Consider the following 16893-nt stretch of genomic DNA (forward strand, 5'->3'; position numbering starts at 1 on the left):
ACAAGAAAGAATAAAGTAAACAATGGCCAAAAATATGATCAACTTGAAGAAAACTAGAAAATCTAAATACAGCAAAGAAATGCAAAAAACCACAAGCAGGATATAAACAGGGAAAGAAAACATAACAAGGCACATCATAAAATTCTATACCCAGCAGAACTATCTTTCAAAAATGAAGGCATTCTCCCCTCAAAATGACGAAACGAAGGAATTCATCCCAAAAGAAAGAGGAGGAAGAAATGACAGGAAGGGGCTTAACTAACACAGATACAAGCAAGATGTCTGACCAGAATTAGAATCATGAAATAAGAATACTAGCTGGAGTCCAAAATAGATTAGAATCCCTTTCTGCAGAGATAAAAGAAGTAAAAGCCAGTCAGGATGAAATAAAAAATGTTATAACTGAGCTGAAATCTCGAATGGATGCCATGGCGTCAAGGATGGATGAGACAGAGCAGAGAATCAGTGATATAGAGGACAAACTTATGGAGAATAATGAAGCAGAAAAAAAGAGGGAGACTAAGGAAAAAGAGCACAATTTAAGAATTAGAGAAATCAGTGACTCATTAAAAAGGAACAACATTAGAATCATAGGGGTCCCAGAAGATGAAGAGAGAGAAAAAGAGGTAGAAGGGTTATGGGAGCAAATCATAGCAGAAAACTTTCCTAAGCTAGGGGAAGACACAGACATCAAAATCCAGGAAGCACAGAGGACTCCCATTAGATTAAAAAAAACCCAACTGTCAACAAGGCCTATCATAGTCAAATTCACAAAATACTCAGGCAAGGAGAGAATCGTGAAAGTAGCAAAGGAAAAAAAGTTCTTAACCTACAAGGGAAGACAAATCAGATTTGCAGCAGACTTGTCCACAGAAACTTGGCAAGCCAGAAAGGAGTGGCAGGATATATTCAATGTTCTGAATCAGAAAAAATATGCAGCCAAGAACTCTTTATCCAGCAAGGCTGTCATTCAAAATAGAAGGACAGATTAAAAGTTTCCCAGACAAACAAAAATTAAAGGAGTTCGTGACCACTACACCAGTCCTGCAAGAAATTTTAAGGGGGGTTCCCTGAGGGAGAAAAGACTAAATAAATAAGTAAGTAAATAAATAAATAAATTAATTAATTAAATAAATAAATAAATAAAATAAAGACCAAAAGGAACAAAGACTAGAAAGAACGAAAGAACACCAGCAGAAACTCCAACTCTACAAGTAACATAATGGTAATAAATTCATATCTTTCAGTGCTCACTGTAAATCAATGTATTAAATGCTCCAATCAAAAGACATAGGGTGACAGAATGGACAAGGAAACAAGATCCATCTATATGCTGTTTACAAGACACCCACTTCAATCTAAAGACACCTTCAGATTGAAAGTGAGGGGATGGAGAACCATCTATCATGCTAATGGTCAATAAAAGAAAGCCAGAGTAGCCATATTTATATCAGACAATCTAGACTTTAAAATAAAGACTGTAACAAGAGATGAAGAAGGGCATTATATCATAATTAAGGGGTCTATCCACCAAGAAGACCTGACAGTTGTAAACATTTATGCGCCAACTGTGGAAACACCCAAGCATATAAATCAATTAATCACAAACATAAAAAACTCATTGATAATAATACCATAATAGTAGGGGACTTCAACACCCCCACTTCCAGCAATAGACAGATCATCTAATCAAAAAACCAACAAGGAAACAATGTCTTTGAATGAAACACTGGACCAGATGGACTTAACAGATATATGCAAAAGATTTCATCCTAAAGCAGCGGAATATACATTCTTCTCTAGTGCACATGGATCGTTCTCCAGAACAGACCACATACCGGGACACAAATCAGCCCTCAACAAGTACAAAAAGATCGAGATCATACTGTGCATATTTCAGACCACAATGCTATGGAACTTGAAATCAACAATCAGTAAAACTAAAAGGCAACCAATGGAATGGGAGAAAATATTTGCAAACGACATATCAGATAAAGGGTTATTATCCAAAATCTATAAAGAACTTATCAAACTCAACACCCAAAAAACAAATAATCCAGTGAAGAAAAGGGCAACAGACATGAATAGATACTTATCCAAGGAAGACATCCAGATGGCCAACAGACACATGAAAAATGCTCAACATCACTCATCTTCAGGAAATACAAATCAAAACCACAATGAGATACCACCTCACATCAGTCAGAATGGCTATAATTAATAACTCAGGCAAGAACAGATGTTGGCGAAGATGTAGAGAAAGAGGAACCCTGTTGCACTGCTGGTGGGAATGCAAACTGGTGCAGCCACTCTGGAAACAGTATGGAGTTTCCTCAAAAAAGTAAAAACAGAACTACCCTATGACCCAACAATTGCACTACTAGGTATTTATCCAAGGGATACAGGTGTGCTGTTTTGAAGGGACACATGCACCCCAATGTTTATAGCAGCACTAGCAACAACAATCAAAGTATGGAAAGAGCCCAAACGTCCACAGATGGATGAATGGATAAAGAAGATGTGGTATATATAGACAATGGAGTATTACTCAGCCATCAAAAAGAATGAAATCTTGCCCTTTGCAAGTATGTGGATGAAACTAAAGGTATTATGCTAAGCAAAATTAGTCAGAGAAAGACAAATATCATATGACTTCACTCTGAGGACTTTAAGACACATACCAGATGAACACAAGGGAAGGGAAGGAAAAGTAATATAAAAACAGGGAGGGGGAAAAACATAAGACTCTTAAACATGGAGAACAAACAGAGGGTTACTTAAGGGGTTGTGGGAGGGAGGGGGGGATGGGCTAAATGGGTAACAGGCATTATGGAAGCTACCCTGAAATCATTGTTGTATTATATAGTAACTAACTTGGATGTAAAAAAAAAAAAAAAAGAATAAAATTTTACAGTTAAGAAAAAAATGAAGGCAATTTTTTGGGGGTGAAAGACACGACAGAATTCAATACCTACAGCCCACAGTACAAGATATGTTAAAGGAAGTCCTTCAGGCAAAAGGAAGGTCATACTTGATGAAATCTGGATATACATGAAATGAAGAGCAACAGAGATGGTAAATATGTGGGTAAATAGTTAAAAATTTTTTTCTAGTTTTTTATTTCTTTAAAACAGGGATTGGAAAATGTTTTACATGGTGAGGTAATAAATATTATAGTGTTGCAGGTGATACAGTATCTGTTACAACTACTCAACTGTGCTGTTATAGCATGAAAGTAGCCATAGGTGATACACACAAATGTACATGGCAATGTTTCAATAAAACCTTTATATATATATATATATATACACACACACACACACACACAAATATAAAAACCTACATATATATATGAATAACTGTGGGCCATGGTTTGCATATCTCTCTTTAATAAAGAAATATTTTTAAAGGAAAACAACACAGTTATTACATTCCTAACACATGTGAAAAACATGTGAAGCAAATGTGTGATAAAAATAAAGCAAAGACCAACAATGGGGAAACAAACAGTACTGTAAGATTCTTATACTATATATGAAGTGGTATAATTTACTTAAATGTAATCTGTAATAAATTTATGATATATTATAAACCCTAAACCCACCACTAAACACTAACAATGGTATAGCTAATAAAAGAGATAAAATAGCATCATATAAATTAATTCAAAAGAAGGCAGATAAAAGAGGAGAAAGGAAATGAATTACAAGAACAATAGAAAATAATCAGCAAGATAGATTTAAATCTAATCACATAAATATTTATGTTAAAAATAAATGACGTATATATTCCAATTAAATAGCAGAGACTGTCAGCTTGGAGAGAAAAGGAAGACCCAACTATATGCTATCTAAAAGGAATATTTTATAGACTTAGGTCGCAAGCCAAAGGATAGGAAAAGACATGCTATGTAAACAATAAACAAAAGAAAGCTGGAGTGGTTACATTAATATCAAAGTGGACTTTAGAAAAATAAATATTACTAGTAATAAGACACATTTCATAATAATAGAGGAATTAAATTACCAAGAACAAGTAATGATTCTAAATGTAAATGTAGCTAATTCCAGAGTTTCTAAATATATGAAGCCAAAACTAACAGAAATGAAAAGAGAAAGAAATCCACAGTTATGTTCAGGAAATTCAACATCCCTCTCTCCATACTTGATAAAGCAGTAATCAGAAAATCATTAAAAATACAGAAAACTTAAACAGTCACCTAACTTGACTGAATTGACATTAGTTAGAACACTCTATCCAACAACTAATACAGTTGAACACATTGTTTTCAAGTGCCTAAGGAGCATTCACCAAAAGAAATCTTATTCTGAACCCTAATACAAAACTGAATAAACTTAAAAGGACTGAAATCATGCAGAATATGTTTTTTAACCATAACAGAATTCAGTTAGAAATCATTAACAGAAAGATATTTGAAATTCCTTCAAACAAATTAAATAACACACTTGTAAATAACCCATGGGTCAAAGAAGAAATCCAAACGAAATTTAAAAAATCTTGAGTGGAATAAAAAGTATAACATACCAACTTATGAGATGTGGCTGAAGGAGTGCCTGAGGATATTTAGAGCTTTAGGTGCATACATGAGAAATCATTTTATGGAAAGAATGGAATGTAATCACCTTAAAAAGAAGGTTTAATTGCTATTTGATGTTCCCACTCTGCTGACAACCAGCAAATTGTGGATAAGACCATTTCTTACCTTTGTATCACTCACATAGCAGGTACTTAAGAAATGTTTAAATAAGTGAATGCATTATTCACCAACGCGGACTGTACACATCCAAACAAAACATGGTTTTACAACCCTCCTGGTCCTTAAGAATAGTGAGCATTGTGTGAAAGCTCTGGTTGGCAAAGACTGGTGAAATGAACAACTAATGTTGCTGCCCTGTGTTCTGTTATGATGAAATTATTGTAAGTTAAAGTGAATTTTGTTTTACTCACCCATTTCTTCTTGCAGGGTTTCTTGTTTCTGCTTCTGAATTTTTATTTCTTGCTCCAAATCTTCTATCTTGCTGTTTTTATTAGCTAACTTTTGATTTAGTTCTTTCATCAAACGTTCATAATCAGCTATTTCCATATTCATCAATGTGGTTTGCTGGGCATCCTGCACATATCAGAAATAAAAGATCCACATAATAGTAGATCAGTTGATTTGCAAAACTGTTAATTGCATAATTATAAATTATGCCACAGGAATAAACATATTCTATTATGCTTTTCTGTAATATGGAAAGTTTACACATATGAACAAACTAGAAATTGGTACTTTCTAATTTGTAATTTTATAAAATAAAATATTTTCTAATAGTTTAATCTAACTTTCTCAGTTTCACTGAATTTCATCATAATTTTCATTAACCACAACTCATAGTTCTACCTATGGAGCTCTTATTTATAAAATATTAACATTGAAAAATTTTTTTAAATTAATTTATTTATTTTGAGAGAGAGAGAGACAGGGAGGGACAGAGAGGGAGGGGTAGAGAGAGAATCCTAAGCAGGCTCCATGCTCTCAGTGCGGCTCAATCTCTTAAATTGTGAGATCACGATCAATAGTCAGACGCTTGACCAACTGAGCCACTCAGGTGCCCCTAAAATATTAACATTTTAAGCAGCTCTTACAGTACTTTTCTTTTTGGCCTCATCTTTGAAGAAGTAGAGAAAAATTAGCCAAAGTTTTAAGTATAATACAAATTCCCATTTTTGACACTAATTAGATCTTCATGTGTCATAGAATAATCCTGTACAAAAAATGAAGTATCAAACCAAAATCTAATCATTTTTGAGCCTAGATTCTTCTGAAAAAACAGGACTGAGAGAAATAAGTTAAACTTGCAATTTTTTGAGGCTGACAATTTACACATGATTATTTTGGTACCTCAAAAACCTTATTTTTGACATATTTCCTTTCTAAACTATTAGAATAGTTTAACACTGTGAATATTGATCTTAGTTTTGAATTTAGTATTTTATTTTACCTTTCTAACCAGCTCTAATTCTTGCATAGTTTTCTGAAGCTGTTTCTTTTCCTTCTGAAGTTGAAGTTGAAGTTCTTCAAGTTCATTTACAGAACTGGCATGCTCCTGAAATTAAAAATAAAAATATTGCCACCTCATCCCCCCAAGCCAACTAGCATTAAAAAAAGGTATTTGTAAGGGTCTATAAAATGAATTTGACATACTAAAATACAAAAAAAAGCTTGAAAACCTTTTAATATTTAAAAAATGTGCACCCCAAAATTATATCTTGGGATTCTCAAATTCATAGTTCACATACATTAGGGAATTAATGAACTCTGTTGTATTCATAGTCTTTCCTTCACTTAAGTAATATAATAAAAATATCACTATATAACAAATTAATCCCATGGGACCGTTTGTACCTTTATCTTCTGTTCTTTCTGAAGTTTTTCGGCTTCCAACTCTTTGTCTGCCACTGCTTTGGCTTTTTGGACTTCTAATATCTGTACTTCTAATAACTTTGCATTAGACTGTAGTGTCTCAATACGAGCCAGGAGATCTTCATTATCAGAATTTAATTTTTCACACTAGAATGACAAATGTTCACTACTGTAAACATGCAGAAAAATATGTACAAGACAGGAAGAATACAATAATACATTATGAGATTATGGCACAATTTGAAAACTGAAGATTTCAAAAACAATTCCACATAATGTAAAATCGAGAAGAAGTTTAAAACACTATTGTTAAAATAAATTTGGCAAACATTACAAGAGACCACAAGCACTGGCAGAGGAAAAGCAAAAAAGAAACAAAACCAAAAATACCCCAGGGAGCTGAGATTAGAGCAGTAGATAAGACAGGAGAGTTGCCAGCTGTTTTGTCATAGTCTTCCCCCAACAGGGGGAAAAAGAAAATGAAATTAAGTTTATATTAACTTTAATTAAAAGTTTTTATGCAAAAATACTGAAATTTAAACATATTTATTACAATTTTCATGTTTGCTTTTACTCAATTTAAAATTACCTGAAAAGTCCTTTCAACCAAGTGGGTGTGTAAGGAATGTACCTCAACATAATAAAGGCTGTATATGACAAGCCCACAACTACATCATACTCAATAGTGAAAAGTTTTTCCTCTAAGATCAGGAACAAGACAAGATTCCTACTTGTGACATTTTTATTTAACATAGTATTAGAAGTCCTAGCCACAACAATAAGCAAGAAAAAGAAAAGGCATCCGAATTACAAAAGAAGTAAAACTGTCACTATTTGCAGATGACAGGATACTATGTATAGAAAACCCTAAAGACTCCACCAAAAAACTGTTAGAATAAACGAATTCAGTAGAGCTGCAGAATACAAGATCAATATACAGAAATCTGTTGTGTTTTCTATACACTAATGACAAACTATCAGAAAGAAGAATTAAGAATAAACAATCCCACTTAAAACTGCATCAAAAAGAAAAAAAGTACCTAGTAATAAATTCAAAGAGGTGAAAGACTTAAAACTTTAAGACACTGATGGAAGAAATTGAAAATGACAGAAATAAATGGGAAGATATTCTATGCTCATAGATTGGAAGAATTAATATTTTTCAAAAGTCCAAATATTGTTATCCTGACCAAAGCAATCTACAGATTCAATGCAATCCCTATGAAAAATTCAATGGCATTTTTCAGGGAACTAGAACAATCCCAAAATTTGTACAGAACCTAAGAAGAGCCCAAATAGCCAAAGCAATCTTGAAAAAGAAGAATGAAACTGGAGCTATCATGCTCCCCAATTTCATACTATATTACAAAACTATAGTACTCAAAACAGTATGGTACTGGCATAACAGCAGACATGCAGATCAATGAAACAAAGAGCCCAGAGATAAACCTATGATAATATGGTCAATTCACTTATGACAAAGGAGCCAGGAATATACAATAAGAAATGTACAGTCTCTTCCAATAAATGGTGTTGGACAAGTTGGATGTCCACATGCAAATGAATGAAACTGGACCACTACCTTCATCTTACACAAAAATTAACTTAAAATGGTTTAAAGATTTGAATGTAAGACCTGAAACCATAAGACTCCTAGACAATGGCAGTATGCTCCTTGACACTGGTCTTGTCAATGATATTTTGAACCTGATACCAAAAGCAAAGGCAACAAAAATAAAAATTAACAAATGGGACTGCATCAAATTCAAAACCTTCTTTATAGCAAAGGAAACCATCAACAGAATGAAAAGGCAACCTATTGAATGGGAGAAAGTATTTGCAAATCTTGTATCTGATAATGGGTTAACAGCCTAAATAAAGAACTTGTACAATTCAAAAGCAAAAAACCAAACAATTCGATTTAAAAATGGGCAGAATATCTATACAGGTATTTTTCCAAAGACATACAGATGGCTAACAGGTACATGAAAAGATGTTCAACATCACTGATTATCAAAGAAATGCAAATCAAAACCACAATGAAATACCATCTTATATCTGTTAGAATGGCTATCATCAGAAAAACAGAAACAGCAAGTGTTGGCAAGGATGTGGAGAAAAGGGGTGAATGTAAATTGGTGCAGCCACTGTGGAAAACCTTATGGAAGTTCTCAAAAAATTAAAAACAGAACTACCATATGATCCAGTAATTACATTTCTGAGTATTTATTCGAAGAAAATAGAAACACTAACTCAAAAAGATATATGCACAACCACGTTTACTGCAGCATGACTTACAATGGCCAGGATAAGGAAACAACCTGAGTGTTCACTGATGGATGAATGGATAAAAAACATGTGGTATATGTATGTATGTATGTGTATGTGTGTGTATATATAAAATGGAATATTATTTGGCCATACAGCCATACAGAAGTATGAAATCTTGCCATCTGTGGCAACATGGATGGACCTTGAGGGCATCATGCTAAGTGAAATAAATCAGAGAAAGATAAATACCATATGATCTCTCATATATGTACAATTAAAAAAAAAAATGAAACAACTAAGCTCATAGAATATGTGGTTGCCAGAGGCACAGGGTGGGGGTGGGTGAAGTAAGTGTAGGCAGTCAAAGGTTATAAACTTCCAGTTATAAAATAAATAAGTCATGAAATGTACAGCATGGTGCTATAGTTAATAACACTGTATTGAATATTTGAAAGTTGTTAAGAGAGTAAATCTTAAAAGTTCTAATTGCAAGGAAAAAAAATTCTGTAACTACGTATGGATAGGTGTTAACCAGACTTCAAAATATATGCAAATCATGATGTACACCTGAAACTAAACTAATATAATGTTGTATGTCAATTATACCTCCACAAAATTTTTTTACCTGAGTAGTTGAATTCCTTAATTGTCTTGTAAGTTCTTCTATGTGATGTTCAAAATTATTAGCACGTTCTTTTTCCACATCCAACTGCTCTGACTGCTTATCATATTCTAATAAAAGATTCTTCAATAAAAAACAAAATGATTTAACTTTAGACAATTATACATTTGACCAATCAGACTATATTACCAAACCATCTTGATATAACATGAGTCCATTCTGAAAGTTTAAAACACTTAGCTAAGTTCAACATTTGACAGAACATCTAACTGGCACTGTATAATAAAATCAACATAGTTCAGAGGACTTTAGTATGGGATGGAACTATTAAAGGGCAAAAGGATTTTACATTTATACAGTACCAGCAAGTTAAATATATTCTAGTCATCAATAAAAATAAACTCCTGTAACATAAACAAAATTTAAAGAGGGAGGAGAAAAAGCTTAACCTGGTGGCCTATTAACTCCACCTAAAGAATTGTGATGAGGGAAATGTTTCAGGCCTGGCCTAATATAAGGTATAAGTGCTAATGGAAGGACATAGGAAGATATTTCATACAATCAGTGTCTCACTCTCTGTGGCAAGATGTTTACCATTTTTTGGACTCTAAAACCAATGGAATTTTGATATTTTTGGTTGGTCCCTACTCAAGAACAAAATGCCCAGGCTGACCTTTTTGCAACATACTGGCAAATTAGGTTATCCTCCAAAGTATGTAAATGAGATTCACTGTTTTGAGACTGTGTGTACTGTTTTTTTTTTTTTTCCCCTCCTCTAATAAATCCTGCTTTTGCCTTGGTTCTTGGAAAACTACCGACTGTTCTTCACATAATGAATTTGTGTACAGAATAACTAACAAAATCTGAGTTTTCTTTGAAAGTTTACTTTGGAAAGCCTAAAAAGTGACCTTCATCCAGACCAGGACTTCTTGAGTCCTTCCCAGGCTCCTCTGGGGTTTCATGTGTGACAATTATAGGCTCTTTCTAGCTCTTGCTTGCCAAATCCGATTCTTGGCTAAGTGTAATTTTGTTTCTAATTCTGATTTATACATAACTATTATCCACACTAGTAGCTGAATGTTGGGATCTGAGTTTCAATTTTATGGTCTACCCATCTAATGATCAGCAAAAAACAGGATGTGGGAACCAAAAATCTGGCTTATATATATATGTTTGTCCATGTTTATTTGTCTGAGGGTTCTGCTATTTCCTGGCTTAAATGAATATGGGGTTGAGAAATCATTTGTCTTCCACAGAGAGAAGATTCCATGCTGTTTTTGTATTTCGTGCAGATTCCTCTAAGTCTATAGATCAGAGATCTTTATCTTCTTAAACTCTATCTCGTCTTCGTATTTACTTGCTATGGTTCTAATAGTTGTCAAGAGCTGCAAAAATGGGATTCCTATAACAAAGCTGACTTAAATAAATAATGGCTCGCCACAGGAAATTCTGACTATAATCACATATTATTCCTAAGGGGAGCACTGGAACAAAAAATGAATGCCATGCGTGCAATGGTCTAATTTCCTCGATGCATATGCCTATATTGATTCCAAGCAAATGAATAATTACAAATTATCACCGCTTCAGAATTGTTGCACGTTCAGATCTTTTTTTTTTTTAATATTTTTAATGTATGTTTACTTTTGAAGGCAAGAGAGAGACACACACAGAATCTGAAGCAGGCTCCAGGCTCTGAGCTGTCAGCACAGAGTCCAACGTGGGGCTTGAATTCATGAGCTGTGAGATCATGACCTGAGCTGAAGTCAGGTCCAACTGACTGAGCCACCCAGGCGCCCCTGTTCAGATCTTTAAAACAACAACAACAACAACAACAACAACAACAACAACTGAGAGGCATCTGGGGAACTTGGTTAAGCATCCAACTCTTTATTTTGGCTCAGGTCACGATCAAGCTCTGCATCAGGCTCCACACTGAGCATGGAGCTGGCCTGGGATTCTCTCTCTCTCGCTGTCTCTCCTCCTCCTGTTCATGTGTGCGTGCACCTGCTCTCTTTCTCTTAACATAAACATTAAAAAACTGATAAAAATGATTATTTTAAGTGATATGAACACTGAAAAAAGAAACTGGCCAGGTTCACAAGTCTACAAAATTCCTCAGCATCCTAATATTGATGTTCCCTGAGGAACCTAGTGGAGCTCAGTTATGTCTATTTTTATAAAAAATGATCATGATTCTTAAACACGTCAGCAGGACCGATTTAATCGTACATCCTGTTGTTTCCTCACAAATGGAATCCCTAGCTTATTCAAAGACTGAGAAAATTCTACAACTATAAAATGTATTTTTAAGTTTATTTATTTACTTTGAGAGAGAGAGAGGGAGAGAGAGAGCAAGCTGGTGAGGGGCGGAGAGAGAGACAGAGAGGGAATCCCAAGCAGCCTCCACACTGCCAGCACAGAGCCTGATGTGGGGCTTGAATAATCAACTGAGCCACCCAGGTGCCCCTAAAATGTATTTTTGAAAATGTTTTAATAGACTTCATTTTTTTAAGAGCAGTTTTAGGTTTACACCAAAACAGAGAGGAAGGTACAGATTTCCCATTACTCCTCTACCCCCAAATGCAGATGCATAATGCATGCAATAATACATGGCACATTTGTTACAATTGATGACCTTACACTGACACATCACCATCCAAAGTCCATAGTTTACATTAGGGTTCACTTCTGGTGTTGTACAGTCTCTAGCTTTGGACAAATTTATAATGACATACATCCACCATTAATCAGTATCATACAGAGTAGTTTCACAACCTAAAAATCCTCTGTTCCATCTATTCATCCCTTCCTCCCCAACCACTGATTTTTTTGTTTTTAACTGTCTTTTCCCTTTTCCAACATGTCATGTAGTCGGAATCATACATTATGTAGACTTTTCAGATTGGCTTCTTTTGCTTGGTAGTAGCATGCATTTAAGTTTCCTTCATGCCTTTTCATGGCTTCATAGCTCATTTCTTTTCAGTGCTGAATGACATTCCATTGCCTGGATGTACCAGTTTATCTATCCATTTACCTACTGAAGGCCACCTTGGTTGTTCCCAAATTTTGGCAATTATAAACAAAGCTGTTTATAACACCTACATGCAGGTTTTGCGTGGATATGTTTTCAACTCTGTTGCATAAACACCAACAGTTACTAGATCATACGGTAAGAGTAGGTTTAGTTTTGTGAGAAATTGCCAAACTTCTGTTAAAATGGCTGTACTATTTTGTACCCCCTACCAGATTTTCTGAATGAGAGTTCCTATTGCTCCATGTCTTTGTCAGCATTTGTTGGTGTTGGTGTTTCAGATTTTGGCCATTCTAATAGGCATGCAGTGGTTTTAATTTGCACTTCCCTGATGACATATGGTGTGGAATATCTTTTCATATGCTTATTTGCCATCTGTTTATCTTTTTTGGTATAAGTTTTTTGGCCCAGTTTTAAATCAGGTTTTTTGTGTTCTTACTCTTGAGTTTTAGTAGTTCTTTGCATATTTTAGGATAACAGTCCTTTATCAGATATACGTCCTTTGCAAATATTTTCTCCCAGTCTATGCCTTCTCATTCTCTTGACATTATCTTTCGCAGAATACTTATAATTTAAACATATATGTGTGTGTGTGTGTCTGTGTATGTATGTGTGTGTGTGTGTGTGTGTGTGTATACATATAGCTTATCAATTCTTTCATGGATCATACCTTTGGTGTTCTAAAAAGTCATTGTTACACTCAAATTCACCTAGGTTTTCTCCAGTTATTTTCTAGGAGTTTCACAGTTTTTTGTTTTACATGTAGGCTTATGATCCACTTTTGAGATAATTTTTGTGAAGGGTATGAGGTCTGTATCTAGATTCAATTTTTTTTTTTTTTTTTACAGGTGGATGTCTAATTGTTTTAGCACCATTTGTTTAAAAGATTATCTTTTCCTCCACTGACAAAGATCAGCTGACTATATTTATATGGGTCTATTTCTGGGCTCTCTATTCTCTTCTACTGATCTATTTCTCTATTCTTCTACCAATATCACATTGTCTTGATTGCTGTAATTTTATAGTAAGTCTTGAAGTCAGGTTAATCCTCCCATTTTGTTCTTCTTCAGTATTGTTTTCTGAGTCTGACCTACATCATTTTCCTTCTCTAAGGAACTTTTAAAATTTTTAAAAGAGTTTATTTAGAGAGAGAGAGAACACGTGTGAGACTGGAGGAGGGGCAGACAAGGGGGAGAGAGAATCCTAAGCAGGCTCTGTGCTCTAAGCAAAGAGCCCGATGTAGGGCTTGAACCCACGAACTGTAACATCATGATCCGAGCTGAAATCCAGAGTCAGATGCTTAACTGACTAAGCCACCCAGGCGCCCTAAATTTTTAACATTTCTGAAAGGCATGTCTTTCTTTTCCTATGAGCATTCTCATTATGCAGTTGTACCTTTTGTAGTTGGCTCACCATTCTTTGATATTCTTTTTTTTTTTTTTTTGTCTTTTGAAATCTATATATATATATATTTAATTTTTATTGGTTTTTGAGAGAGACAGTGGACATGTGTAAGGAGAGAGGGGCAGAGGAAGAAAGAATCTTAAAAAGGCCCCATGCTCAGCACGGAACCTGACACGGGGGATCCCACAACACTGGGATCATGACCTGAGCTGAAATCGAAAGTTGGACACTCAACCGACTGAGACACCCAAATGCCCCTGAAATCTATATTAAAAAAATTTTTTTTAATGTTTGCTTATTTTTTGAGAGCAACAGAGTGTGAGTAGGGGAGGGGCAGAGAGAAAGGGAGACACAGAATCCGAAGCAGGCTTCAGGCTCTGAACTGTCAGCACAGAGCCCAATGCGGGGCTCGAACTCATGAACCGTGAGATCGTGACCTGAAACAAAGTTGGATGCTTCACCGACTAAACCACCCAGGCATCTCTATAGTTTAAACAAAGAAATTGGCATACCTGGTCTACCCATTGATAAAAATTAATAAATTAGATTAAAATGTAAAGAAGCAAGCTGCTAATGGCTCATAAAAGACAAATGAGCCTATATTTAAATTTCAAATAAGTGTTTTAAAAAAATGGATGTGTCAAATACCTTTATATATTAAGGATATTAATCCCTTGTCATATTTTCATGTTAATTTTTTATTTTATATAGTTCAGTCTATCTTTTCCTTTGTAAATTCAATTGCTTTTAAGTTTAGAAACATATATCCAGCAGTAAAATGATTGTTTTATACCAGGTTTTAAAAAATCCTTTTCACTTTTCACAAAACTCTTTAAATCCACCTACAATTTATTTTGGTGTGTGGGAGTAAAGTAAAAATCTAACTAAATTATTCTGAAGTAATTACCTAATTCCTTCTTTGTTGGTTTCAATGTTTTCAAATCTTACTGGGCTAGTATACAATCTAGTTTAGTTGGTGATAGAACAGATCTGGAACCAGACTTCCTGACTCCAAACTTGACTTTATTCTGTTACTTGCTCTGTGATAGCGGCAATGTTAATTATATGTTTCTTGTTTTTTTGTTTTTTTTTTACTAAAAAAATTTTTTTTTTAGAATTAAGTGTGATAAGATATGTAAAGTGCTTTGAAAAGAGGCTGGCCTAGAAGTGTTTGTTGTTATGCAGAGGTCTCTGTCTTCTGTTAAATTAATGTCTTATTTTTATATCAGAACTGTATCACATTATTATGGTTTTGTAATAAATTTCACACCTGCTAGAGCAAGATGCTTTTCTTTTTTCACTTTAAAAAGTATTAACTATCCTTGTGAGCTTATTTCCCATTTGAAACTTAAAATAATTGTCAAGATTGCCTAACCAAAATAGATAAATAAATTTTTAGTGAAAGTGTTTCAGAACATGTAAACCAACCTGAAAACAAGTATATCAAATAATAATAGTTGCTATATATACGTTTTGCAGTTTTCTTCATGAAGTGCCAAATTTTCTCATTAAAGTTCTTCCTGAAATTTTATTTTTTGGCTTCTATGGAATTTTCTTCTTTCAATCAATCCCATTTGGCTCACTCTCTTGTTGATACCATCCTCTTTTATTGTTATCCACTGTAAGTTTCTTAAATTTTTTTTGTGTACTTCTCTGTTATTGCCATTAGAATTTAAGTCCTTAGAGGGCAGGAATTTAGTCTATTTGGTGGACTGCATCTCCCTAGTACTCAGTACTCACTCTGACTGTATAAATATTTGCTGAATAAATACATACAAGAATGTAAAGGTATTTATCTTACATTCAGGGATTTTGTTGCACTCTCTTATTTTAATTTTAAATTTTTTTATAATATTCTCAAGTTAGGTTGATAAGCATATTACCTCCAAATAATGCTTTTACTTTCCTTTTAAACCTGTTGTTTGAGTTTCAAGTTTATTCACTTGGCTAGAATATAAAATAATAACAGTAATAATAGTCATCTTTTTTGTTACTGATTTTATTAGGAAATCCCAAGACAGAATTTTGGTTTTAAAAAACAATAGCTTGAAGGTACTTTAAATCTCAGACACTTAAAATCTTGATACTAGGATGCTATGACATTACAAAAAAAAATAGAAACAAATTTACTAAAAAATACAAGGTGACTGTCTTATGGACAAGTTTTACATTTCCAGTACATTCCTTAACTTAGAAGTTACAAATATAACTTGCTATTAAAATAACTATTTTTACCTTATAGCTTTCTGCTCCTTGAATGAGATCTCTCATGGAAGTAGACAACTGATCCTTTTCTGATCGAACAGATTCAAGCTCTTCCCGTAGAGTCTGGGCCTATTTTAAATATATGATAAAAAGTTTTGTTTTGTTTTTTAAAGATTTTATTTTTAAGTAATCTCTACACCCAATGTGGGGCTTGAACTCACGATGCTGAGATCAAGAGTCATGTGCTCTACCGACTGAGCCAGCCAGGCGCCCCTAAAAAGTTTTTTATGGACAGAAAAACTAGATTTTCTAATATGCAAGATTATTGAATCTTGTATTTTTAAGTCACCTTACCTCTCTTTTGCTAGAATCTAGTTCTTTTTTTGCCTTCACAGCAACTAGTTTTATCTTATTTATTTTTTCCTCTTTCTCTTTGGATTCTTTTTCCAGATATCCTAAAAACACAAAATGAAAGGATTATATATATGAACTCAAAAGGAAAAAATCCAAATTATTTACTTGTTTTAGCCTTAGAAATTGACCTTTAATCTGGAACACAAAATCTGTAATCTGTAATTAAAAGTAATAAGTAGCAAAAATATTAGTATCTATTTTTTTAAGTGAAAGTTTAGTCATTACCTAAGCAAGGGAAACAATGGTAAAAATGTCCATTTCCTTCCAACTGTCAAAATAGCCTACTCATTTCATAAGTGTCTAGGAATTGGAGAGGCTATTAGTGCTCCTTTAATGTTAGAAGATTTCCTAGAAACTCAACTATGGTAGGATTTTAGGCGGCAATTTGCAAATCAGGATCATATGGGGAAATATCAGATACAGTTAAATACTTTTGATCTGTAGACACACTCCAATCCTGATCTCTTCCTTAACATCTTAAGCCATTTCCTCTATTTCAGCTCCTGTGTTCCAGAT

At 34.0% G+C, this 16893-nt stretch overlaps 1 protein-coding gene across 2 annotated transcripts in view; it reads right to left on the minus strand.

The window, feature by feature from the left end:
* The window catches only part of GCC2 (GRIP and coiled-coil domain containing 2), a 66625-nt gene that overhangs the window by 37608 nt on the left and 12124 nt on the right, over positions 1-16893 (minus strand). For both annotated transcript variants that reach the window (XM_045445532.1, XM_045445533.1), the window contains exons 8-13: positions 16318-16418; positions 15994-16092; positions 9324-9443; positions 6410-6574; positions 6006-6110; positions 4969-5131 (exon numbers count right to left, since the gene is read on the minus strand). In XM_045445532.1, the coding sequence (XP_045301488.1) occupies positions 4969-5131; positions 6006-6110; positions 6410-6574; positions 9324-9443; positions 15994-16092; positions 16318-16418 (753 nt within the window). The remainder of the gene's footprint in view (positions 1-4968; positions 5132-6005; positions 6111-6409; positions 6575-9323; positions 9444-15993; positions 16093-16317; positions 16419-16893) is intronic.

The sequence above is a fragment of the Leopardus geoffroyi genome, chromosome A3, assembly GCF_018350155.1.
Source record: "Leopardus geoffroyi isolate Oge1 chromosome A3, O.geoffroyi_Oge1_pat1.0, whole genome shotgun sequence".
Lineage (NCBI taxonomy): Eukaryota > Metazoa > Chordata > Mammalia > Carnivora > Felidae > Leopardus > Leopardus geoffroyi.